Raw genomic sequence first — 25890 nt, 5'->3', positions numbered from 1 at the left:
GTAGGCTACAACTATCACTGGATTATTTACTGAAGAGCTTCTTTTTTTCCTCTGATTTCTTCTTCTGTGAAGTGGACCATTATTTGTTGGACCAATGTATCTATACCCAGCAGTTATGATCATGACTTTTTAAAGCCATGATGTCTGCAACGTCATTAAAAAGCAAAAAGTGAAATATGACACATTTTTTGATATTTTCAGTTTATCCGAATCTCTTCTCATGCCCATTAGAAAGATATTACCATCATGATAAATTACATTTTTTCCTTTCTATAAAAAATATCTAAAAAGTAGCTTCTAGTGTTGATTAATGTTTTTACTTTTGGTTTTCATTTCATTTGAGTTTCTGCTCCTGTCCTGAACTCATCCACTGCTGTAGTGTGAATTCATGGCGGCAGGGGGCGCCCTAACAGGGACCATGGAGACATTTACAGGCGACACACCTTTACTGAGATGAGACAAATATCCAATGAAGTTCCTCATAAGGATCGAAGATAAATCAGTGTATATCTGTATCTAACATTAAGTAGAAGTGGAATTCACAGCAAAATAAACAAAATTAGTTCTTATACAGACAGACACTGATGAAATGTTTGTAAGTTGAACATTGTGGAGAAAACAGGAAGAGGAAGAAATCACAGACCACAGACTGATCAAACATTACATGAGGAGCAGCTCAGAGGTGAGTGGCATAATAAACGGATGGATTAACATCTTCATTAAAAGATAAAACTTTGTGAGTTTATTGGACATGAAGTAGCAGTACCAGTCAAAAGTTTGGACACACTTTCTCTTTTGTGTCCAGTCACACTTTCCGTGAATGTGTCCAAACTTTTGACTGGTACTGGGTACAGGATGATCATTTGTCAGGAGGGGGGCTGGTTTATTAAAACACTGTGCACAGAGGAGAGAGCTGCAGAATTAGTTCTCCCTCTCATTTTTACTCCGGCTCTGTTCAGACCTGGTTTTAACATCCGTCCTGAGTGACCCGATCACAAGTAGATCTGGATCTGACACGTCCTCAGTGTTTCTCCACTTCCTCTCATTCTGCTGCAGATCATAAAAGAGAAGAAGAACACAATGAAAATGGAAGCGAATGACTGCATGGAAACCATGGATGTATTATAAGACCGGAGACTCCTTGTCTGTGCCCCTGAAGGTGAGCCAGGAGGCCTCTGTTATGGTCAAAAGCAGCTTCATTGATGGGATATCAGGACCTGTTCTCAAGACTCTGCTGGACAAACTGTTGGAGAAAAGGGTGATAACTGACTCTGAGAGGGAGTCAGCTGACGGGATGCAGGACCAAAGAGACAAAGCTCGTTTTGTTATCGACACAGTGAGGAAGAAAGGTGAAGCTGCTAGTTCAGAGATGATTGAGTTTCTCTGTGAGGTGGACCCCTTCTTCTGTGAACATCTTGGGTTGATCTGAAGATAAATCTTTTATGCATCACTGGGTTTTTGACTGAGTTTTATGACTTGGTGAATCATATCCATGCCCACGAAATGCAACAGAACAATGTAAGTTCACATGAATATATACAATAATTACAAGGTTCTCATACTGTTGACTGGATCATAGCCTCTGATTGTAAAAGAACCAAAACATCCTGCACTTTATTCATGATGTTTAGGTTCTCAAACCTTCAGAAATGCATGTATGTGTTCTACCAGGTGAAGGTCTAAGAACCTCAATGCTCTCAAAACCACTAGTGAAGTATCAAGAGAGAGAGTAGCAGGGCAGGTTAAACTGTGTTAACTGTCGATGATGCCTTGTGAACTGGTTAGAGTTAGACAACAATCTGTACAGACTGAACATGAGAGTAAACTTATAGGAGGTTGTTAACTGATTGTTCTTGCGACAGAGCTGGACTCTCTGAGATACTGATAGCATCTCTGTGGACCGAGACTCCAATCAGAGAGTAGGGCATGGCAGGGTCATCCAGATATATATATATATATATATATACACTCATCAGCCACTTTATTAGGTACACCTTGCTAGTACCTGGTTGGACCCCCTTTGCCTTCAGAACTGCCTTAATTCTTCATGGCATAGATTCAACAAGGTGCTGGAAACATTCCTCAGAGATTTTGGTCCAGAGTGACATGATAGCATCGCGTTTGCTTTCGATTTGTCGGCTGTATATCCATGACGTGAATCTCCCGTTCCACCACATTCCAAAGGTGCTCTATTGGACTGAGATCTGGTGACTGTGGAGGCCATTTGTGTGCAGTGAACTCACTGTCATGTTCAAGAAACCAGTTTCAGATGATTTGAGCTTTGTGACATGTTGTGTTACCCTGCTGGAAGCAGCATCAGAAGATGGTTCACTGTGGTCATAAAGGGATGGACATGGTCAGCAACAATACTCAGGTAGGCTGTGGCGTTTAAACGATGCTCAGTTGGTACTAAGGCGCCCAAAGTGTGCCAAGAAAATATCCCACACACCATTACACCATCACCACCAGCCTGAACCGTTGATACAAGGGAGGATGGATCCATGCTTTCATGTTTTTGACGCCAAATTCTGACCCTGCCATCCGAAAGTCACAGCACAAATCGAGACTCATCAGACCAGGCAATGTTTTTCCAATCTTTTGTTGTCCAGTTTTGTTGACCCAGTGTGATGTAGCCTCAGTTTCCTGTTCTGAGCTGACAGGAGTGGCCCCCGGTGTGGTCTTCTGCTGCTGTTGCTCATCTGCTTCAAGGTTCGACGTGTTGTGCGTTCAGAGATGCTCTTCTGCAGACCTTGTTTGTAACGAGTGGATATTTGATTTACTGTTGCCTTCCTATCAGCTCGAAGCAGTCTGGCCATTGTCCTCTGACCTCTGGCACCAACAAGGCATTTTCACCAACAGAACTGCTGCTCACTGGATATTTCCTCTTTTTCAGACCATTCTCTGTAAACACTAGAGATGTTTGTGCAGGAAAATCCCAGTAGATCAGCAGTTTCTGAAATACTCAGACCAGCCCATCGGGCACCAACAACCATGCCACATTCAAAGTCACTTAAATCACCTTTCTTCCCCGTTCTGATGCTCGGTTTGAACCTCAGCAGGTCGTCTTGACCATGTCTACATGCCTAAATGCATTGAGTTGCTGCCATGTGATTGGCTGATTAGATTTCTGCATTAACGAGCAGTCGAACAGGCGTACCTAATAAAGTGGCTGGTGAGTGTATATATTTATATATATGTATGTGTGTGTGTGTGTGTGTGTGTGTGAGACAAGACAAAAAACAAAACTGTCCTCTTGTCCATTACAAAGACATCATACATTAAGTCTCTTTTACAAGGATATAGCTTTCTGGTATTGATCAGTGGTTCTTGTTCTTATTTTTGGTTTTCATCCTGTTTGAGCTTTTTTTTCTGTCCTGAACTCATCCACTGCTGTAATATGAATTAATGGCGGTGGGGGGGCGCCCTAACACAGAGACATTTACACTTGACACACCTTAATTGAGATGGTACAAATATCACACCATAACTACTGGTCCTTGTAAGCATCTAACAACATTATGATAGAGATGGAAGCTAAATCAGTGTTAAAGCTGCATGTAAAATGAAGTATAAAGCAGAACACACACAATTAGTCCTCATTATATAGAAAAAACTAATGTAATGTTAGATGTACGTTGAACATTGTGGCCAAAACAGGAAGAGGAAGAAATCATGACAGAGCATCTTCAGCATCACACGATGAGCAGCTCAGCGGTGAGTCAGACAAGAAACTGATGTTTTAATATCTTCATTAAAAGATAAGACTTTCTGAGTTTGTTAGAAATGAAGTACAGTACCAGCCAAAATTTCAGACACACTTTCCCTGTGTGTCCAAACTTTTGACTGGTACAGTAAACAGGAAGATCATTTTTCTGGGAAGGCTGGTTTATTAATGCTGCGCATTGTTAGTTCTCATTTATAGTTTATCAGCTTTTATTCAATGTATATATCAGTGAAAATGATATCTGTCTTACATAGTGTATCTGACATTTGGAGTTTACACTGGTCATGAGGTGAAAAGAAGAGAGTTAAGGAACAGGAAGACAATTTAACAGATTTCTCTTTACAGTAAAATTTCAGATTTTGTTATTATGACATCACAGTTTAACATCCAGTAGATTTTGTAGTAGTTAGGTTTGTAGTTCTCTATTTCATTTTCTATCTTATATTCATTTACCAGCAACCAATATACACCCAGTTGCCAGTTTATTAGGAACACCTAGCCTAAGTTACAGTTGAATCAACACATCCCCAAAACAGTTTCAACAAAAACTGAACATTAAAACCTTCATGAAGGTAGAATTTACTGCAGCCCTGTTGTATTATACTGAATTTGTTTTTAGCTAGGTGTTCCTAATAAACTGACAAATGAGTTTTGTGGCTTGTAAATGAAAATAAGATAGACATAATTATACTCTATTGAATAAATGAGCTGAAATATTAGTTCAAAGATTTAAAATGTACACCTTCTGTTTGATTTCAGGGTCTGGGAGCAGAGACACACAAAGCAGCCAAATAGAGACAGAAAGAGAAAAGTCAGTTGTGGCTGGTGAAGGGACTCAAACATGGACAGGAAATGAGCACATGAATCACAAATGTGACAAAAAAAATCAGACGTGCATCTCAGAAAGACAGACAAGAACGTCTCCTGATCATCTCCTGGGTTCTGATGCACATTCGGCCTCACAGACTCTGATTGTGACTCTTTACAAGTACAGCAAAAATGGCGTCAGCTGTGAAACATAAAAGAACAGAAAGAGGAGAAACATCGTGTTTCAGCAGGGCAGCCAGAAGAATCAGGGGTGTTTTGTCCAGGATCTGCAGAGATAATTCTGAAGAACCAGTTTATATTAACGCCAGGCCAACACCACGTGATCCTATTAGAGGTAGACCTAAACCTGCACCAGACGACCCTTTTATTTACACTGGTAGCCAAAATACCTATGCCACCTTGAAAAGACGAGTTGATGATCATTATGAAAGGTTACCTCACCCTGGACGCAGAAAACAAATAGCGAAATGTCTGCCTCCCCTCCCTGCAGTCTTCCCTGTTAGAGTCAGTGATAGAGTCAGTGTCAATGATATGACACTTGGGTCTGATGCTTATCATGAAAATGCACATCTGTATCACCAGCGTTATCAACTACGCAGGCGCGCCAGGTGGGATTTTACTGTCTGCACTGAAGAAGGCAGTGTACAAGATGCATTTCAGCATTTGTCTGTACAGCCTAAAAACAAGCCAGAAGGCGACAGTGATGCCCTGCTGGAAACGGAGGCATTAGTTACAGCTGTTAACTACTCAGTCACAAACACTCCACTGCCAACCCATGGTCACCTCCACTCCTCCTCCTCAGGTCCTGGTTTACGTGGAAGAGGCTCCAGCTGTTTGCCTCATTCTGATAGCGTTCCCTTACTGAGTCAGATAAAGTCTGCAAAGAACAAAACCTTAACGCGATCTGAGAGTTTACCTGACATGATGTTAAAAACCAGCTATGAGGAGTTTACACCTGATATCACTGATGAAGAAAATGATGAGAGCTACAGTTTCCAGTGCTCCCGTCCAGGCCTGTACCAGTGCAGCGTGACAGGCCTGTTGTTCCACATGGAGGAAGAAGGGGTCGTGGTTTACAGGATCGTCCCCTGGAACAGGAGGCTCCTGGCTCGCCATCTCAAGAAGCCTGCAGGACCCCTGTTTGACATCAAATGTGTCCAGAAGTCAGTGTGTCAGCTTCATCTCCCACACTGTGAGATCAGCTCCACAGGAGGATGTCACTTCTTGTCCGTGGCTCATGTGAACGATGAGGGCATCGAGTTTATCACCCCTCATAAGATAACAGAAACTCACGTCATCATAAACATCTCTGGGTTTTCTGGTTTCGGTAACGTCAAGGATGAGGACTCACCACCTGTCCCGGTCCGAGCCTTGGTTCTGCTGTTCTACAGGCCCCCCACTGATCCTGATCCTGAATCTCTGATCAATGTGTTGTTGCTCCCGAAAAATGTTTCTCTGCGGGACGTGCAGCGCACCAGAAAGAAGTTAGTTGGAGATGAGAGGTACATAGAGACATCCCCACACTGTAAACTGCAGCCTGATCAGTTTTACACACTGTCCACTGGTCCTGAAGACGACTCTGTTCTAGTTCAACCAGCAGAAGCAGAGTTTGACTGTGACAACTACGACAACTTCTTCCCATCATTCCAGGTGATTTTAGAAAAAGTCATGAAACATATGAAACTGTTTTTGAGAGACAGCGACAGCTCCCACAGTGTGTGGGAAAGACGAGTTTGTCTTTCATCAGCTGGAGTAAAAAGGTCCTGTGGGCAGAGTCCTCTGAATCTCCCCCCAAACCAGAGGCTGTTGGACACACGGAGCAGCTTCATTGATGGGATATCAGGACCTGTTCTCAAGACTCTGCTGGACAAACTGTTGGACAAAAGGGTGATAACTGACTCTGAGAGGGAGTCAGCTGACGGGATGCAGGACCAAAGAGACAAAGCTCGTTTTGTTATCGACACAGTGAGGAAGAAAGGTGAAGCTGCTAGTTCAGAGATGATTGAGTTTCTCTGTGAGGTGGACCCCTTCCTCTGTGAACATCTTGGGTTGATCTGAAGATAAATCTTTTATGCATCACTGGGTTTTTGACTGAGTTTTATGACTTGGTGAATCATATCCATGCCCACGAAATGCAACAGAACAATGTAAGTTCACATGAATATATACAATAATTACAAGGTTCTCATACTGTTGACTGGATCGTAGCTTCTGATTGTAAAAGAACCAAAACATCCTGCACTTTACTCATGATGTTTAGGTTCTCAAACCTTCAGACATACATGTATGTGTTCTACCAGGTGAAGGTCTAAGAACCTCAATGTTGTGAATAAAGTTAGTACAAGTGATGGATCTACACAAAGAAGCTCTAGCTATCAGGAGAGGTAGCTTCATGTTTGAAGCTACTGGCATCACCCACATCTGGGGTATTTGGCTTTGCAAAGGTCGTTGCTGCAGTGGCCTCAATACCAGAGCTGCAGTGAGCAGAGGGTAGCAGAGCAGGTTAAACTGTGTTTCCTGTCGATGCTGTGTGAACTAGTTCAAACATGTTGTTCGGGGAATCTCCCTTATCTGTTTGCACTGACTGAACACAAGAGGTTATCGGATGTTTTGTCCGATTGTTCCTGCGATTGAGCTGGACTCTGAGATACTGGCTGACAGCACCTGTATGGACACAATACCATTCAAGGGTGTGCACAATAAGTACCTCAACATACTGAAATAAATGAAATACAACTAGGGAACTACACAGAAAATTATATGTTATTTTAACATTTATTATTATTATTATTATCATTATTATTTATCTGTGATAAGTCACAGGACATATGTAGCAACAAACAGAAACAGAACAGTACAGATCTGAGGTCATCGTTGCCCTCTGCTGGCCAAATAGTGACCACATGCAGCAAATGAGTTGATTATTATTTAATAAGCTGTTTAGGGGATTTCTACAGTGCACGTCTATACACAATACAATTATAACTAATGAGAGTTTACATTGAGGTGCAACATTTGAAACATAAATGAGGTAGTAAGGTGTCCGTCTAAAACCAGCCTTTTTTTCTGTATTCTTTCTTCACAATTTCATCTGCTGAAGGGGGAAAGTTTCTCTGTGCTCATCTTAAATATCAGTTTAAAATGTGTACGTACTGTATTTTACAATTTACAATATTTACATATCCATAGGTTCTTCAGTGGAGGAAAAGGATTAGATGTAAATTTTATGGTGGTGGTAATCAAATTAACTTTTTTTACTTTTTCACTGTTATATACAGGGTGGTGGTACTGTTTATGTATTTATTCTCCATTTGATATTTTTATGTTTAGAAGGTATATTTATTTTTAATATTACATTTTATTTATGTATTTTGACATTAAGTATGTATTTGACATATACTCATATTTCTCAGTATGTGCAGTGAAAGGCAGAGGTCGAAGATCTACTAAAGAGGTAATGAGAGAATAATAATAATACGAATAATCATCTTATCTTATGTCCTTGACTATTGATTGTTGCTATCCACTGACATCTATGTATTACTGGGACCTCTGTTTTTAAACTATGTAAACAACCCGTTTATTGTTATTGTTGTTCCTCAAACAGCAAACACACACACACACCAAAAAACAGAACATGCCCAGAGGGATTTAAAGTAAAGAAAACTCGTAATATTTTCACTGTAACGCATATTTCCGTGGGTCCTGAACGCACCACGAAGCCCGTGTCCAGCCGCCAGCCAATGGCCGTGCGGAGGGGCGGGGCTTAATAAACTCGCCGACCCTTGCCCTTGCTGTGTGGACACAGAATCCTGCTCCTTTGACAAACTCGCTGCTTTCGCTGCATTTTGTTGATTTTCTGAACATTAGCGTTTCCCGCTGAAACACCTGAGCCGCCGAGCGGGAGGTCGAGAGCTGTCACCGCCGCTCACCTCACCTGGGCTGTCAGCGGAGCGGGAGGCAGGTGGGGGAGGCAGGTCTGTGTATTGAGACGCTGCCGAGTGTTTACTGGCTCACGACTAAAGGCAGCAAATGTGAGGCGATGTTCCTCCACCTGTCCGTGAAATAAACCACATGCAGAGCAGGATGTGAATAGATGTTCACTTAGTTCAGTCGCCGCAGTCTTTTTTAGCTCACCGACATGAACGTGGCTCCTGACAGGCGCCGCTGACACTGGTTGGCGGGTGAAATATTAAGTATGGACATGAAAATGTCTCTGCTAAACAAACTGTTGAGTGTTTTTATGTTTATTCCGTTGACAGATGAGAGAACAAAGGGAACCTATCCACATGTCCCCGTTACAGGGCCCCCACCGCAACCCTAAGCCTCATTGGCTAGCGCCTTCATACGACCCGACCTATTGCGTGTCGCGACACTGAGAAGACCTAACGTCGGGCTCTGTGATTGGTCCAAACGTTTGGCGCCTCTTGAATCTGCTGCAGCCGTAGTGGGCGGTGAGTGTGAGACACCGAGCAGTTTGAACCGTAGCAGCGCCGAGGCGGAAACATTGAAATCGTTTCAAAATTGACAGGCAGGGTGAAATTAAACTGTGTGATTCCCATCCACAAACGCGCCGCCTTTAGTGCTAAAGCCAGAGCTAAAGTGGGGGGAGCGGCAGCTTCTTGTGTTTGCCGACTCTGGGTACGTAAAGCCGGTGTCGCGCAAAGTGAATCGCTCCCTCCTCCTGAGCTAACTGCTAACTAGCCGACGAGCTAACGTTATAGCTAGCCGGAACACGGAGCCAGCTAATCCCGAACACAAAGGACGACTTTGCCCGTGTTTGTCATATCGATCCCGAATAGCTCCGTTGAATGAGGACTGAGCCTCCTGTGCAGGTAAGGAAAGCTGTCAGTGTCGGTGTCTTGATTTCCAGCGCCTTTGTTGCAAATCAAATGGCTCGGGTTTGTTCTTGATGCTTTGTGAACACCTCAATCTTTGTTAACTCACCAACTGTTAGCTAGCTCGCCGGGGTGTCGTGCCAAATCTGGTGTACTTGTCATAATTGATTACCCTACTTTTTATAGCGTAGTTACTGGGAGGAAAGCCTTCAACACAGAGTGGAAACTAAGGCTGGTGAATGAGCCACTTTCCCCGATATTTTGGACCATGGTGAAACGGTTTGTTTGCGATGGGAAACCCTTTTTTGAGAGGGGGAGGGGAGGGGGGTACGAAGTTGGCATGCTAGCTATCGTTAACTTAAGGCTTGATTGTTATTGGTAGCTAGCTCTCCCAGCAGCCGTCCACCCAACTTCACAATTATTGTTGACGTTGCTGTACATTTCGTCGCTTGTAGTGTGTAGTTGCATAGTTATAGTCTGTGATATTATAATAACAGTAAGCACATTTATTCAAGTAATATACTGTACAGTCCAAAATGGCAAAAGCATCAAATCGTCACATTTGAGAAGCTGGAACCAGCAAATGTTTTGCAATTTTGATTGAAAAAATACTGAAACAATTTTTCGATTACTTTTATTTGTAACAGAGTATTTCTACACTGTGGTATTAATACTTTTACATGAGTAAAAGGTCTGAGAACTTCTTCCACCACTGATGATGAGTGAGAGATGGTCCATGAGAAGGGCACTCTCGTAACCAGAGCCATAATTGAACTAAAAGCTAAAAGAGATGATTGACACTTAAGTATTAAACTTTATGTTCACTTTGGAGGCTGTTGTTTGTGGTGCTGTTGAGAGTTGGTAATAATATTCTGTAAACACTTTTGTATCAGTGAGAGCTGACTAGATATTAATAGGTATATCTTTTTAAGTTCTTATTGGCAGAAAGAAGGTACAATTACCTGAGCTTTGCCAGGAAAACATATTTTACTTGGCCAGATGGATATACTGAAACTCTGTATTTTCATTTGTGTATTTAGCTGCATGTAATCTCAACTCAGTCTGTGGTTGGAAGATTAAATTTGGCAAAATGTGTTGTACCAGTGCAAACCTCTATAAGTCACAATGTGACCGATAGTTTACCAGCATGTTTCCATGACAGCTGTCTGACAGGTCTAATCGAAAGTGTGAGATTGAGTCACACCAGCCAGACTGGAAAGCAGCGACTCAAGCTAACTGCAGGGGCGGCAGATGGATCTTGTAGATACACATGGACAAACAACTGTTGCAGCTTACGTAGAGAATCACGAAAGAACAAAAGAGTGAACACTTCCTGTTCAACTTCCCCAGATGAACAGTAGATTTGGCAAAGGGGTCAGGAAAATCCTGTCACCTTCACTTGAACCATCTTTAATGTTGACACTTAAACAAAGAAGTGAGGACTGAATACAAGTTGTTTTTATATATTGTGCTTTTTAGCCAGCCCGCTCCCTTACATTTGAATCACAGCCCCTACTTTTTTTTTTCCACTGCAGTTCAAATAGAAAACAAACTCAAAATGAAAGGCAGTTACGTCTGATTATCAGATTGTCTTTTGATGCTGTGGTCAGTTCCCTGTCTACATCTTTGATAAAGTTCTATGGAGTCCTCAAATGTAAAATTGCTGATTTCTGAAGTATTGTCAAAATGGAAGTCCAGATTCAACCAGAATGATTTTATGAAATGAAAAGAAAAGCTCTTTCACATTGCCCAAAAGATCCAACAGACATTTAATTGAACAGACGTTTCTAAATATATACAGAATTTTCAGTTTCCTTACCCAAACAGAATTGTGATCTGTCTATTGGTGTCAGCAGCCAGTTTGTGCCTCATCTCATTACTTGCACATTGTTTATTATGTTGACGTCACAGATACAATTTAAACCACTGTTCTGTTTGTTTTTGTTTTTGTTTTGTTTTTTTTGGGGGGGGGGGGGGGGTTGTGCTGTACAAATCCATTATGTAGATATTTCATTTCAGGCTGGTGCTCTTTCTGAAATGTATTAAAAACCTATGACTGTGTAGCAAACACTTCATTGATCATACCAGCATGATAAAGGTGTCTGAGAGGATTGACATTTCCTCCAAAAACACAGTAACTTCTGTCTAATGATATGCCAGGCTTTTTAAGTTTGGCCTGTCCTTGAGGAGTAAACTGGCTTGTGTCGACAGGTGGAAGATGATTATCAATACAAATGTTTCAGCACGGAATATATGAGAGGCTGGACAAAGTAGAGCTAATAAAAATCAGGTCCACAGGCAGCCATGTTGTTGGTTTCCTTATGTGTCAGCCCCACAATCCAGTCAAAAACTATACATCCGGGCGGCCCGGTAGTCGAGTGGTTAGGGCGCATACCATTTGGGCGCAAAGACGCTCTTAGCAGGCGGGCACCGGTTCGACTCCCAATCGGTCCGACTCTTTCCTGCATGTCATTCCCCTCTCTACCCCCTTTCCTGTCAGTCTCCACTGAACTATAATAAAGGCATAAAAGCCCAAAAATAATAACTTAAAAAAAAAAACAAAACTATACATCCTGGCAAAGAGTGAAAATATGTGTGAACATTGATTGTGTAGAAACCTTCTTCCTCCTTCTGTTTAGCTGCAGGTTGATCATGGTGCTCACAGGGAAGCGCTCGGAGAAAGGTCCTGCCTGCTGGAAGAGGAGGGTGAAGTCTGAGTACATGAGGCTTCGGCAGCTCAAACGCTTCAGACGGGCCGACGAGGTCAAGGTTTGTCCACTCACGGACCTTCTCACACACACTGCAGATATCACAGGAAGTCAGCTAAAGTACTGATGCAGAGGAGAAACGTTCATCTACAAGTTTTCAACAGCCAGAATACTTTGGTATAACAATAGACTACATCACTGCCTCATGTGAATCAGAACAGATGGTAAAATAGTTCATGGGTTTTTGGTTGCTACCCTATGTAGATCAATGCACTTCATAAAGTTGAACTTGTTTCTTGCAGCTGATGCGTCTCTTATCTTTAATTAAATTTATTTGAACTCTTCCAGAGCATGTTCAACACCAATCGTCAGAAAATCATGGAGCGAACTGACATTTTGAACCGGGAGTGGAAGACCAGGAGAATCCAGCCTGTTCACATCATGACGTCTGTCAGCTCTTTAAGAGGCACCCGAGAGGTCAGCAGATGAACATTGTTGCACTGACATGTAGAAAGAAAAGTGTCTGTGAAGGTTTAGAGGAGGTGTTCTAACCCTTTTCTGTGTTGTCCTGTACAGTGCACGGTGGACAGTGGTTTCTCTGAATTCCCCCGGCAGGTCATCCCCCTGAAGACACTCAATGCTGTGGCCTCAGTCCCGGTCATGTACTCCTGGTCACCGCTGCAGCAGAACTTCATGGTGTGTATCAGCTTGTAATAGCTGCATGTAGTGGAAACATAGTTCAAAATGTACTTTATAGTATTTTTGTGCCTAGTTGTAGCAGTGACAAGATGGCATCAGTGTTGTTATCAGTACTTTAAGGTATTTGTTTTCACTACAGTTGTCTGTGTGTCTAATGTTTGTTGTGGTTTCAGGTGGAGGATGAGACGGTGCTCCATAACATCCCCTACATGGGAGACGAGATCCTGGATCAGGATGGCACTTTCATAGAAGAGCTCATTAAGAACTATGATGGCAAAGTCCACGGAGACAGAGGTGAGGGCCAGTGGACACTGGGGTGAACGGTACCTGCTGCTGTACCAAATATTACGATGAGAACTTCACATTGGTTCTAGATTTATTGATGGGGCATTGAAAAAAAGCACTGCACAGAGACAGGATGTTACAAGTCTGGAAGCTGTTATGTTATACAGGAATGTCTATCAGGAATGCCAGATGTCGTTCTGTGTTGGGTCAATATTTGCTCCATCTGTATTTTTGCTTCTGGTGCATTTTTCTTGAAGACAATTGATGCATGTCTCGTGTTGTGCAGAGTGCGGCTTCATCAACGATGAGATCTTTGTGGAGTTGGTCAATGCTCTGTCACAGTACAGCGACAATGAGGATGACGAGGAGGAGGAAGAACAGGACTTTAAGGTTGACAAAATGGAGATGTGTGACGGCAAGGAGCATCCAGAGGACCCCCACAAGGATGGGCTTGTGAACAGTGAGAGTAAGTCCGTCACTCATCATGCATTCTTTGTGGGTTAATGTGACCATGGTGACTGCTTGTGTGTGTAATCTTGAAGCCCTGTGTTAAAATCTGGTTTTAATATTTTTGTATATTCTGGTTAATACTAGACTTACATGGTGTATATGTGTTAATTTTCCTATAATCAAACTCAGTTACAGAAAACTCCAGGGCCCAGCAGTGGGGTAATCTGGCCCTGCATTTATTCCTAGAGTGTCTGCAATTAACAGAAAAAAAAAGCATACTTATCTTGATTGCAAACACCCAGATAATTATCCAAGCTCACGCAGACCTTGATCTGTGTTTATTACACAGACAAACAGAATAAAGTCATTCAGGTCAAAAGATTAGACCATGAACTTAGTGTTTGCAACTCAGATAAGTGTGCAGACGCTTTGATTTCCTGTAACTGACTTTATTTTTGCATCCAGCATGTGTGTCTGTCAGGTGCCTGGCTTAAAGTTTTGGTCTGTGAGATACTGGGAAACTGGGAATGGATTTAATCAACTTCTATATTTTGCATTTACCCCTCAGCACCAGTCTGTTGTTCACAAAACAGAGTAGAATAACAGCAAACCATTCAACCATGTCTGCAAGGTTGTTGTGCGTCCACATATCTTCTCTAAGTTCCCTTGGTCACTGAAGACTGTGGGAAATAAATGAACCTGGTTTTCATGTTTAGACATGGTTGTGTCTGGTTCTCTGGGGAGAAAACATCAGATTTTTACCTAATTTGGGCAATGATGCACTTTGACTCATTTCTGTTGTTTAAAAAAAAAAAATCACACAGATTGGGTCAATGAGGCCACTATAATCAAGGTCCAACTTTTAGAGTTTAAAAAGACATAACTGACAACACTGCTGCCCTAGTTTTGAAGAAATGTAAGGGGTTAAAATATGATGTTTAACATTTCTAAGTTCTGTTTTCATCTCAAAAAACGTAGTGAAATAATGAAACTAGGAACCTGGGTGACTGACACTGACCTGATGTTTTTTTTTTGTTTGTTTTGTTTTTTTTTTTTTTTTTTTTTTGTGCCCTTATGTCGTCTCCAGGCCGAGCCAGCAATGACAGCAACAAGAAGTTTCCCTCTGACAAGATTTTCGAAGCCATCTCCTCCATGTTCCCTGACAAGGGCTCCACTGAGGAACTCAAAGAGAAGTTAGTAGGAAGTGGAAGTTTGTTTATATGAGAGTGTGTTTGTCTTGTGAAGATAATCAAGGAACAAATTCATTTATATGAATAGAGTCAATAATAAAAATAAAAAACAGCCCATTAGAGCTTTGATTAAATCCAGATACACAGAGACCAGTCAAAGTTTAACAGCAGCTGAACAGAATTATTTCTGTCAGAGACAATAATTCATAGCAGTTGTTCTGCAGAAGGTGCTGATTTACAGTCACAGCGGTACGTCAAGTTGTTATGAATATGTTTTATAGGCTCTATCTTTATATTCACTGATTACTTTTCTTATAACTCAAATTCATTGTTGAGGTGTCAAGTGTCCTGCCTGAGGGGTGAACTTGATCTTTGTTATAACTCTTTCAATAACAAATGTTAGGAATTGTTTCTATACCACTGTGGAAAAGTCTAAACTCTCATCTTTCAGATCAGGACACATTTTCGTAATGTCGAGTTAGTCTGGAGGAGAAAAAGACAAAACTGTCAAACATTATATTTGAATTAATAAACAAATAAGTCTTAAAGACTCAAGCAACACGATTTGCAGATGTTTTTATCCTTATGTTGTTGTTGTTGTTTATGTAACATTGATTCCTCTGAGTGTGACTCCGCTGACTCCATTGTTAGGAGAGAGCAGGTGTTTCCTCTTTACACAGAAATGTGTGATTCTTGTTTACTCCCTTTTTATATAAATGAGATGTGTCTCAATTCTTCATCGCGTACAATACACTGGATGTTTCTCCGAGTTTTTAATCCTCCAAGTATAGAACAGAAGGAGTGATGATGGGCTTGTTTGACAGGATGAATTATGCTCTTATTACACGTTGGCACTCACCTGGTGTGTGCTTTTGTCTCAGCTCATAACAGTCTGTCATCAGCTTTGATTTCTGTGTGTGTCTATTTCAGATACAAGGAGCTGACAGAGCAGCAGCTGCCCGGCGCGCTGCCACCTGAATGCACACCGAACATCGACGGCCCCAACGCTCGCTCCGTGCAGCGCGAGCAGAGCCTGCACTCCTTCCACACTCTGTTCTGTAGACGCTGCTTCAAATACGACTGTTTCCTCCATCGTTAGTACAAACTCTTCATAGCCAAGCACAACATGGAGCTGTTACAAAACATGTTATACAAATGAGACATCTGATCAGCAAATGTCCATGTTATTAACTTTAAAAAGGAAGGATGCACAGATCTAATGTGCTGAACTGGTATTGTTGTTAAACAAAGTGGGTCTTGTGAGTTCAAATATATGATATAGTCTTCTGAAGACCTCAGTGTACACATTTCATGCATCTTATGTCTCTTTTAGCTTTCCATGCAACTCCAAACACCTACAAGCGCAAGAACTTGGAGAACCTGGTGGAGAGTAAACCCTGCGGCATCGACTGCCACATGTACCTGGTGCAGGTGAGTCAACACAGATTCAGCTGTCAAATTTCTGAAGCATTCATTTAATATCGTTTAATATCACAGCAGTGGTAATTTAGTTTGAGCCTCTTCATATATGTAACTGAAAAATATGACCTAAATATTATGATTATATGATTATCAATAATAGTCCTTTTAGTTTATTTTTTCAAACACAAAATTTTCCAGCTTCATAAATGTGAGGATTTGATGCTTTTTCTTGTCACATATGTTAGAAAATGACAAAATAAGACGTCTCATTGGTCTGAGGGAAATTATAACAGGCACTTTTCACTATTTTCTGTTGTTTTGTAGCCAAAGCGAATAATTGATTATTAAAAGAAATCTGCTGATGAAATGAGAATGAGAATAATTTTTTGTTGCAGTATGCATGTATCTGTGCACTGAGACTCTTGTCAATCTGGGATTGCTCAGGATGGGATGGTGAGGGAGTACCCTGCAGGTGTGGTTGCTGAGCGGGCCAAGACACCTTCTAAACGCACGGTGGGCCGTCGCCGCGGACGTCTGCCGAACAGCAACAGCCGACCCAGCACCCCCACCGTTTCCTCGGAAACCAAAGACACAGACAGCGACCGGGAGGGCAGCAAAGAAGACGAGCGGGACAACGACAAAGATGACGAAGACAAGAAGGACGAGAACACCAGCAGCTCAGGTACAATCTCACAACATCCTGTAGGTTCCTTGAAAAATCTGAGTCTAATCCAACTTCAGTGGTTTTAAAAAGTCTTATTAAATTTACGAAGGTTTCAAAAACGTAAATTAGACCAATGACCAATGATAAAACAATCGCGTTTGAAATGAGGAAACAACAGTTGTTCTGCTCTTTGTGTTTAATGTTCTGAGTCTGATGTAATGAAGGAATTAATGAGACATGAAAAGCTGAAGAGGTGACTGAAAACTCTCACCGCTCCCTCTCTGATAAACTCGCCTCTGTTGTGAGCTTGTTCTCTCTGTAGGTTGGTTACCACCCACACGTTTTAAGCACATTTCCAGTTTGCACATAAAAAAAAAAAAACCTGAGTGGAAATGCTGAAGATTCAGGGGGAAAAAATTCAAAATATTTCAAATTGCTAAAACATCTTCTTAAGTGCAGCAACTCCTAATATTCACGTATCAGTTGTGGCTTCAACATGCATTAATTCCTTTTTCCCCCCAACTTTCAGAAAATTCTTATAAAAATTGTTTTTACCTTTGATTGAAAACCTAGTTTCTGTCTTTTTCTCTCGCTCCCAACCTCTTGAGTGAGAACAAGAAATCTAAGATTCTTGTTCTGAATACTGAAGTTGTGTCTTTTATAAATGAAGTGGTTCTCATGTTGAAGCAACCACGGTCTCTGTCAGTGACGACTATGCATCCTCAAAACAGGAACGGCTTTTCCACCTGGAACTATCATAAAGTAGAGTAAACGTCGCTGGGCTGTGGCCAAAGCTCAGGTTTAGTTCCTGGGTTCCTCTAAATGTTCTTGTTCCTTTTCCTCCAGTGGAAAGGCACTAACTGATTTTGTGTGTGTGTGTGTGTGTGTGTGTGTGTGTGTGTGTGTGTGTGTGTGTGTGTGTGTGTGTGTGTGTGTGTGTGTGTGTGTGTGTGTGTGTGTGTGTGTGTGTGTGTGTGTGTGTGTGTGTGTGTGTGCGCGCGCGCGCGCGCGCGCGCGCGCGCGCGTGTGCAGAGGGTAACTCGCGGTGTCAGACTCCAGTGAAGATGAAGCTGACAGGTGAGGCTGAAGCGGTGGAGTGGAGCGGAGCCGAAGCCTCTCTGTTCAGGGTTCTCATCGGGACGTACTACGACAACTACTGCGCCATCGCACGGCTCATCGGCACCAAGACCTGCAGACAGGTGAGCCGTCAGCAACGTGTGACACTTAACAGCAGCTTAGTGTTGTGTTGTTAGACTTTTAGTTTACAGGTTACAGGCTGTTCTGGACACAGGGAAACCAAACAAATACATATTGTAAAGACAAGTTCCTGACGGACACGCCTGTCTGACACGTTGACTGTGTCCTGCAGGTTTACGAGTTCAGGGTTAAGGAGTCAAGCATCATCGCTCGGGCTCCTACTGAAGACGAGGACACGCCGCCTAGGAAGAAGAAGAGGAAACACAGACTGTGGGCCACTCACTGCAGGAAGATCCAGCTGAAGAAAGGTCAGAGGTCACTTAGTCTGTTACAGCTCGAGGAGCCCTGTGTTGATCTGGTAAATCCCAGAAGATGACCGATTTTAAAAACAACCCATTTGACCTCAGTGTCTCTTCTATCCTCCTTACAGATGGTTCATCCAATCACGTTTATAATTACCAGCCATGTGACCACCCACGGCAGCCGTGTGACTCGTCGTGTCCCTGCATCACCGCTCAAAACTTCTGTGAAAAGTTCTGCCAGTGCAGCTCTGAGTGTAAGGACGCAGACACTCGTCTTTTATCACAGAGAGAAAAAAACATTTTGTTCAGTGAAAATACTTTAATGTTCTGATTCTTGGCTGCAGGTCAGAACCGTTTCCCAGGTTGTCGGTGCAAAGCCCAGTGTAACACCAAGCAGTGTCCCTGCTACCTGGCGGTGAGGGAGTGTGACCCCGACCTCTGCCTGACCTGTGGCGCTGCCGACCACTGGGACAGCAAGAACGTGTCCTGCAAGAACTGCTCCATCCAGAGAGGAGCCAAGAAGGTGACACACTCTGTAATCTGTCTTGATTCATTTCAAACCTTTAAACATACTTGAGTTTTGTCAGTTTACCGACATTTTACCAAACACAATCATCTGTGTTCAGGAGGAAAATATGCAGCAGATAAATGTGTGTTTCATATATAAACAGACCTTGAGCTCAAACACTGAATTCTCCCTCCCTCCGTCTCTCAGCACCTGCTGCTGGCTCCGTCAGACGTGGCAGGTTGGGGCATCTTCATCAAAGAGCCGGTCCAGAAAAATGAGTTCATCTCTGAATACTGTGGAGAGGTAGGACTTCACTGTGTGTGTGCTGTCGACTGGCCAGGTGTCCAGATGATGATAAAACACTTTTTCCCACAGGTGGAGCATTTATTGTACCTCTTTTCCAACAAAATTAGCAGGTATAAGCAGGTTTTTCAAATTTGTAGCTGTAGTTTCTGGTTTAACGGCACCTTGCTGGACAGGTGACAGGTGTGTTTGTAATGTTTGTGCTCTGAACGACATTACAGCAGCAAAGGGGTGAAAATGAGCATGTTCACCTGGGTGTTGTTTACATTAATGCCAGTGGAAAAGGGGCTGTAGTGGGACAATCAGACACAGCTTCATATTCATCAGCTTGATTTCTGATTAATCTGTGCATCTGCACAATTTAGATTTTTTTTTTTTGTTTGTTTAATGAGTCCAACCTTCCAGCTGCTTCCCGACATGTTTGAAAAATAAAATTAAGTTTAGGTGGAAGCTGTTTGGTTGCTCTTTCTTTGTGTGGGAAAACAGTTATTGAAGTAAAAGAATCCCAAACAAAGTGTAAAATGGAAGAAGTTAAAGCTGAGGAAATTATTTTTTTAGCCTCATCAACTGAAGAAATTAAGGTTTAAAAAAATTAAATGTCAGGTGGGAAATAACTCGGTCGACGGCTGTGTTTGCAGATTATCTCTCAGGATGAAGCGGACCGCAGAGGCAAGGTCTACGACAAATACATGTGCAGCTTCCTTTTCAACCTCAACAACGGTAAAACACACACACAGTTTTATATGGGAGCCTTTATTTTGAGTCTGAAGTGAATCTGATGTCTTTTCTCTCTGAGGAAGTTTTTGGCTTTCAGGCTCTTTAAAGTTTGATGAGAATAAAGTTTGACAAAGGTGATAATTTGAGGTCAGGAGTTGTGTCACTTAATGAGAGTGTGTGAAGGTTTTTCCCTCCAGCGCTCAGTATTTTCTTCTCTCCTCAGACTTTGTTGTTGATGCCACGAGGAAAGGCAACAAGATCCGCTTTGCCAACCACTCTGTCAATCCAAACTGCTATGCAAAAGGTAAGATGAAGATGATGACGATGGTGTGGCTGAAAAAGCGTGCACGACGTTTACGGCTCAAGTGTCTCTGCCTCTGCTCACTTGTGTCTGTGCTCTCTGCAGTGATGATGGTGAACGGGGATCACAGGATAGGGATCTTTGCCAAGAGAGCCATCCAGACTGGAGAGGAACTCTTCTTCGACTACAGGTCAGAAACAGGAAGGAGGAAGATGATGATGAGTGAACCCAAGGAGGGAAATATTGAGGCTGTTTTATGCCTCTGTGTCCAGCTGTCCCATTCTCTCAACATCTGGAGGGAATTTCTTCAGATTTAACACAAACATTCTGGTCTTCATCAATCTGTCAAATATTCTCTGATTATTGAATGAGTCATTTCAGAATCTGGTTTATTGCCAAATACGTTTTCCAAAATACGAGGAATTTGTTTTGGTGCAAAACTAAACATAGTAAGAAGGAAAAAATATAAAGAAAGATAAAACAAACAAGTACTGCAGGACAGATCACTTAAATATAAGTTGAAAATTGAAAAAATGAAATATTTACAATAAAGATGTGAAAAAATCTAAATATATATACAGATAAATGCGGGAATGTGCAATAATTCTGTTGGTTTGATCCAAAAGACTAAAATCTGTCTCAGTTTTCCAACTTCCAGGTTCTAACGTCTTGTTTTGTCCAAACAACAGTTTAAATCTCAAAGATTCAGTTTACTGACATGAAACAAAGAAAGATGGAACCAGCAAACCAGTTAATACATTTATCAGATTAGCTGCTGATTCATCATCTTTCACCTGACTCATCGATTAATCATTACAGCTCTAATAACTGCAGCCTTTTAGTTGGAGGAAGGTGGTGGTGGTGGTGGTTATCAGAAAACATGCAGGTTAAATCCAGAGTTTAACTGAGGGAGAACATTTGTCCTAAATTCCCAGGAAATGCCTGGATTTTAATTCCCAGTAATGAATAAGACAGAAAATACAAAAAAACTGGACCTTTTTCATTTATGTTGTTGTTTGAGTCGGACTCTTCCTGTTAAAAACTTCCTCTGTCTGTGTTTCAGGTACAGCCAGGCTGACGCTCTGAAGTACGTCGGGATCGAGCGGGAGATGGAGATCGCCTGACTCTGACTTCTACCTCCTGTGGATCAGCGACACAAAGGCCTTACACACCAACACAAACACACCTTCACTTCAGGAAATCCAGGCGATTTGTCAAAATACTAGAAAGCTTCAGGAAAACTGGGAATATTTGAAGCAGAACTTTGTTGCTGGTTTTTTTTTTGTTTTTTTTTTGTTTTTTTTTAAAACACTTTTCATATCTGTTTCTCATTTTTCTTCGTGTGGTTTTTCTTCTGTCAACAAATCTTCCTCTTCTGTCGGGGCGGGAGTTTCGGATTCATAAATCTTCCCTCAGCTGAAGGTGCAGATCAACTGACTCATCTGTCGTTTTTTAAGATATCTCTACGTTCAGTGTTCCTCAGCGTGCAAAGACAAACCCGTGACTATGGGTAAAACTGGCTTTTCAATTCAAGCTTCAGGGACCAAAATCCTCCACCAGCCGCTTTCACACAACCGACTGCACTCTGTTTGTACCGCGTCCGTGTGTTTTTCTACAGTGTGAACTGAACCAGCCACACTCCTCAGAGCGCCAGATCACTGTCTGTCTGTAACACAGGAGCACGTCCACAAAGCAGCGTCAGCCCAGATCCCACCCCGGCGCCAGCCTTTAGGTGCTGCAGTTTGATGGAGCGTTATTTAGTCGATCTACACAAAACTGATCTGCAACAACTGTTTTTCTTTATGTGACGTAAACTTAAATCTCTCTGGGTTTTAGACGGTTGCAGCTAATATCAATATTTTCATAGAATCAAATGACAGAAGAGTGAAACAGTGACGTGTTGTTTGCAGTGATGAACCTGAAGCTGCAGTTCTCTCAGCCTCGCACAGCTTTATAGTGAGTTTCAGCTCAGTGTTTATCTGTACGGACACTTCACTTCACTCTCAAATTGTCGTTTTCGGCAGCTGCAGGCAGATGGGCCGGCTGCAGCTAATGTCTCTTTATCAATTCAGTCATTTTACTTGATTAATCATTTAAACCTTTGGTCTATAAAGTGTCAGAAAATAGTAAAAAATCCGGATCATATGAGTCCTGTTGATCAGACGAACCGTTCAAAACCCAAAGATTCAGTTCAGTGACAGTGTTGTGGTGTTTTAGCTTCATTAATTTTCTGTCAGTCGGTTGTTGCAGCTCATGTTAAAAAAAAATATCGTCTTCATCAGCTCCTGTCGCTGTCGGCTCCTGTTTTCCTTCTGCTGTAATCGACACAGAAAATCTTCCACTTCCTGTGATTCCCAAAAGCAATTTCCCCCAAATTAACACGTAAACTTGTTTTTACTTGTTTTACTGACTGATTCAAAGTATGTGGAAGGAAGAACAACTAAAAATAATGTGATAAAAGCTGAGAAAGGATACTGCAAGCAGTGACCGGAAAACAGGAAACGAGACATCAGTAACTTCTCTTCTGAGCTCTTTGTGATGCCTTCACAGCAAAGTGAAAATCCTGTAAATCCCAGCACTGAAAACAGCAGCTGGATGTTTAGACTGAGACCAGGTTTATTTCCTGGAGCGGGATCTGACTCTGCCTTGTGACGCTGCTCCTGCTTCAGGTGCTAAAGCTGCAGAAACCCAGCTCACCTTCACCACAACAGGAAGCTTGACAGCAGACAAACATCTGAACCTGCGTCTGGCTGTGGTTGAAGTTTCCTGTCCCGAATCCGAGCGGCGGAGCTTTCTACCAAACACAACCAAACCCAGACTGAAGCCGATGACGGTTTTCATTCCTGTGCTCCTCCGTCGCTCCTGTCATCCGTTAGCTCACGTTTCCCTCAGCAGCGCTGTGCTCCACTCCTTCTCCAGTCCAGGTTGTTTCTGTATCTCTGCTCCCAGTTTGCTTCAGATCAGGTCGTTTCTCAATCACTGGAGTTGTCACCTGTAATGAAACTGAAACTTGTAGGTTCTGGGTAGGAAGTTGTTTGGCAGCAGCTCTGGCTCTTTTCTTTTTTAAGGCTGTGAAGAAGCTCAGACTAGACTCAGGTTTAAACAGCTTTGAACTGGTTGCTTTGTAAAACACCTGGATTTTAAAATCTCACATTAATAACATTCACATAGTTTCTACACTTAAGAGCAAATGCGTCAATTAATCTGCCTGTCATTTTTTTAAGTCTCCAAAAGGTGGAACACACCATCACACCTGAATCTCACCTTTCAGAAGTTTCTGTTTGACTAATTATTTCAGCTCCAATATGGTCGAAAGCTCAGGAACAATATTTAAAATAAACTCCTCAAGCTCAAGTTTGTCAGATTATTTGGTTTGGATGAAACATTTCAAGTCACCAGTTTATAGCCAGACCAGGTGAAGTAGAGCTGCAGCTAACAGTTAATCTGCAGATTATTTTAATCATTGATAATCGATAAATGTCTGAGGTCAAGTCTTCAGATATTTAATTTTGTCTGAGCAACAGTTGAGAAGATGGAAACAGACATTAACGATTAATTGTCTTTTTAATTGAAAACTGAACGGACTAATTGTCTGAGCCCTGAAGTGAACGCCTGCTCAGTGACCTGGCGTCTTGGCGTTGGAGTAGAGCACAGTGACGGTGCGACGGGGAAACTTCCTGACGGGCGTTTGTTGACATTGAACCGTTACATCCCGCTCTCTGCTGTGCCTTGAGTCCTTCACCGATCACTCACCAGTCCTGTCCTAGATCAGCTGATCGAAGGCGACCGCTCTTCTCTCTCTGCATGATGAAGTTTTAAACCCCCGGAGGATCCTCTCTGCCTCCTCCTCCTCCTCGTGATGTCCAGTCAGTGTGATCTGACCTTGATAGTTTTCGCAGCATTCCTCTTGTGATTCAGCCTTTTAATAACGTACCAACAATCACACTTTGACTCTTGTATCTTCTCTGATGTGAACTCTGGTGCTTGCAAAGATGCCACAGACTCTCCGCCTGGTGTCTGACCGACTTGAAGCAATACCAGCCTGTTTTTATTTTATTTTTTCGTGCCCCGTCTTCCTGCTGAGGAGACGTTCCTCTTTATCTCCACCTTCTTTACTCCACCTGTAATTTATTACAAACTTCAGAGACGGACAGAGGGACGTCTCGTGCTGGTGCGTTGTCTGTAGTTGATGGATGAAAGACTTCGGGGGCTCTGAGCCCTGACACCTGGTGCTTCACTCACGGGGTTCCTACACATTAACTGAGAAAAATCAGCTCTGGGGAGGTCTCCAGGAGGGAGGAGGTTTCTTTTTTTAACTGCTAGTTCATATTTTGTGACATTTATGTGCATGAAAAATGGGAACTATGACGTCCTGGTGACACAAACGTGTGAATTTGTCAAACAGAAATGTGTAGGAACCATTTAATGTTTTGTTCCAAGATCACAAACCTTCACTGCTGATTCATATGAGCCTTCCCATGTGTCTGATGTCCTCAGTGTTTGGAGTGCGACTGCATTTAAAGATCATGCAAACCATTGATTCTTTTTTTTCATGTGTTTAAAAAAAAAAAAAAAAAAAAAGGAAAAACCCGCAGCAGCTGTTTTCATGTATAAACTGATGTGAAACCAGCTGCTGTGGAGTTTCTTTATGAATCACAGTTGAGGTTCATGGTTGTGTCTCTGACCGGAGGGCTGGGTAACAAAGTCAGAAACGACCCCGACCTCTGAAGTATCCAGATGTTTCTCAAAGTGTCTTTTTGCCAATGAACATCAGATAATGTGAAAAAAAAAATCTTGTTAAATGTGTAAACGTTTGATTCTTAAAATGGGAAAAAAAATAATAAACCAGTGTTGCCCGGCCCCCCCGCCCCCCTCCCCCGAAATCTAAACTGCAGGTTATTTATCGTTTCAGACGTCCGCCTGTGTCAACCCTTCACTCTTCCTCTTGTCAAACCTGGACCACTCTTTCCTCCGATGACAGGTGCTGATTTTGTAATGTTTACAGGGATTTTTGTTGTTCAAAGTGATGCAGATTAAAATATTATAAATGGTTGTTTTTGGTTTTAATTTATACAAACGGCCTCTTGTTGAACCAGGACTCTGAGATGAGCAGGACCTGGTCTTCAGGATGTAGCTAGTGTCACTGTTGTTTATATCGTGTTTCTCACAGAAAAGATTTAAAGGAACTCGTACGAAGCTCATCAGGGAAAAAAAAAGATTGTTCACATCTGATGTTCAAGGCTCTCCTGCTGATTACTTTGATTTTTCACATGAAATAATCAAAGTGACCAAAAATATTCAGTTTACTGTCTAACCACAAGAAAACTGAACTGAATCTGTCAAGCTCTGATTGAATTATTACATTTTTTTTTCTATTTCATAACTTCATAGCTCATTATTGATTGTCAGTTTGTACATGTTTGTCAGACTTGAACTATAAATTATTGCTTGACGAGATTAGATCTAAAATCATTGGTCAGTTGTCAGAACATGACTTAGAAACAATCTGAATATTTGCAGAAAAGACCCCTGGTTTTTAATGGTTGACTGAATATCTTTTGTTTTTGTACATTTGATTAAATGAAACTAACAGATTCTGTTCAAGCACAATGACAGGTTTCTGCCTCCATCCCAACATATTTAAGGTAAACTACATTTTATTTGTGCTTGTTAATTCTTAGTAAATTTTGTTTGGAGCCATTTCTGCAGCAGAAAACGGGTCAGGACAAAACTGTTGACAAAGATATGATCCTG

The 25890-nt window shown here is 42.0% G+C and overlaps 2 protein-coding genes across 7 annotated transcripts; both read left to right on the top strand.

Annotated features, from left to right (window-relative positions):
• Positions 1–563: 563 nt before the first annotated feature.
• Positions 564–7456, top strand: LOC139624997 (caspase recruitment domain-containing protein 8-like). Its single transcript, XM_071484524.1, has 2 exons — positions 564–686; positions 1067–7456. Exon 2 carries the CDS (start codon positions 4724–4726, stop codon positions 6608–6610), a length of 1887 nt encoding a protein of 628 aa, XP_071340625.1. The 5' UTR covers positions 564–686; positions 1067–4723; the 3' UTR covers positions 6611–7456.
• A 605-nt stretch (positions 7457–8061) lies between these two features.
• On the top strand, positions 8062–25189 carry ezh2 (enhancer of zeste 2 polycomb repressive complex 2 subunit). 6 transcript variants are annotated; one of them, XM_071484519.1, is made up of 20 exons: positions 8063–8516; positions 8815–9387; positions 12030–12159; positions 12447–12575; positions 12675–12794; positions 12971–13091; positions 13369–13548; positions 14620–14725; positions 15653–15816; positions 16056–16153; positions 16589–16826; positions 17841–18007; positions 18178–18313; positions 18436–18561; positions 18652–18830; positions 19023–19118; positions 19757–19838; positions 20059–20139; positions 20242–20326; positions 21200–25189. In XM_071484519.1, exons 3-20 carry the CDS (start codon positions 12043–12045, stop codon positions 21258–21260), a joined length of 2286 nt encoding a protein of 761 aa, XP_071340620.1. In that variant the 5' UTR covers positions 8063–8516; positions 8815–9387; positions 12030–12042; the 3' UTR covers positions 21261–25189. The 6 variants fall into 6 exon arrangements, with proteins under 6 accessions (XP_071340624.1, XP_071340623.1, XP_071340622.1 ...); XM_071484523.1 differs by lacking the exon at positions 8815–9387 and having other exon boundaries at positions 8062–8516; XM_071484522.1 differs by lacking the exon at positions 8815–9387 and having other exon boundaries at positions 8062–8529.
• The last annotated feature ends 701 nt before the right edge of the window (positions 25190–25890 follow it).

The sequence above is a fragment of the Trachinotus anak genome, unplaced genomic scaffold (genome assembly GCF_046630095.1).
Source record: "Trachinotus anak isolate AG129_WGS33_773 ecotype Australia unplaced genomic scaffold, CSIRO_AGI_Tana_v1 ptg000009l, whole genome shotgun sequence".
Classification (NCBI taxonomy): Eukaryota; Metazoa; Chordata; class Actinopteri; order Carangiformes; family Carangidae; genus Trachinotus; species Trachinotus anak.
Note: the sequence above shows the minus strand (reverse complement) of the source record. Positions and strands in the feature narration are given on the sequence as shown.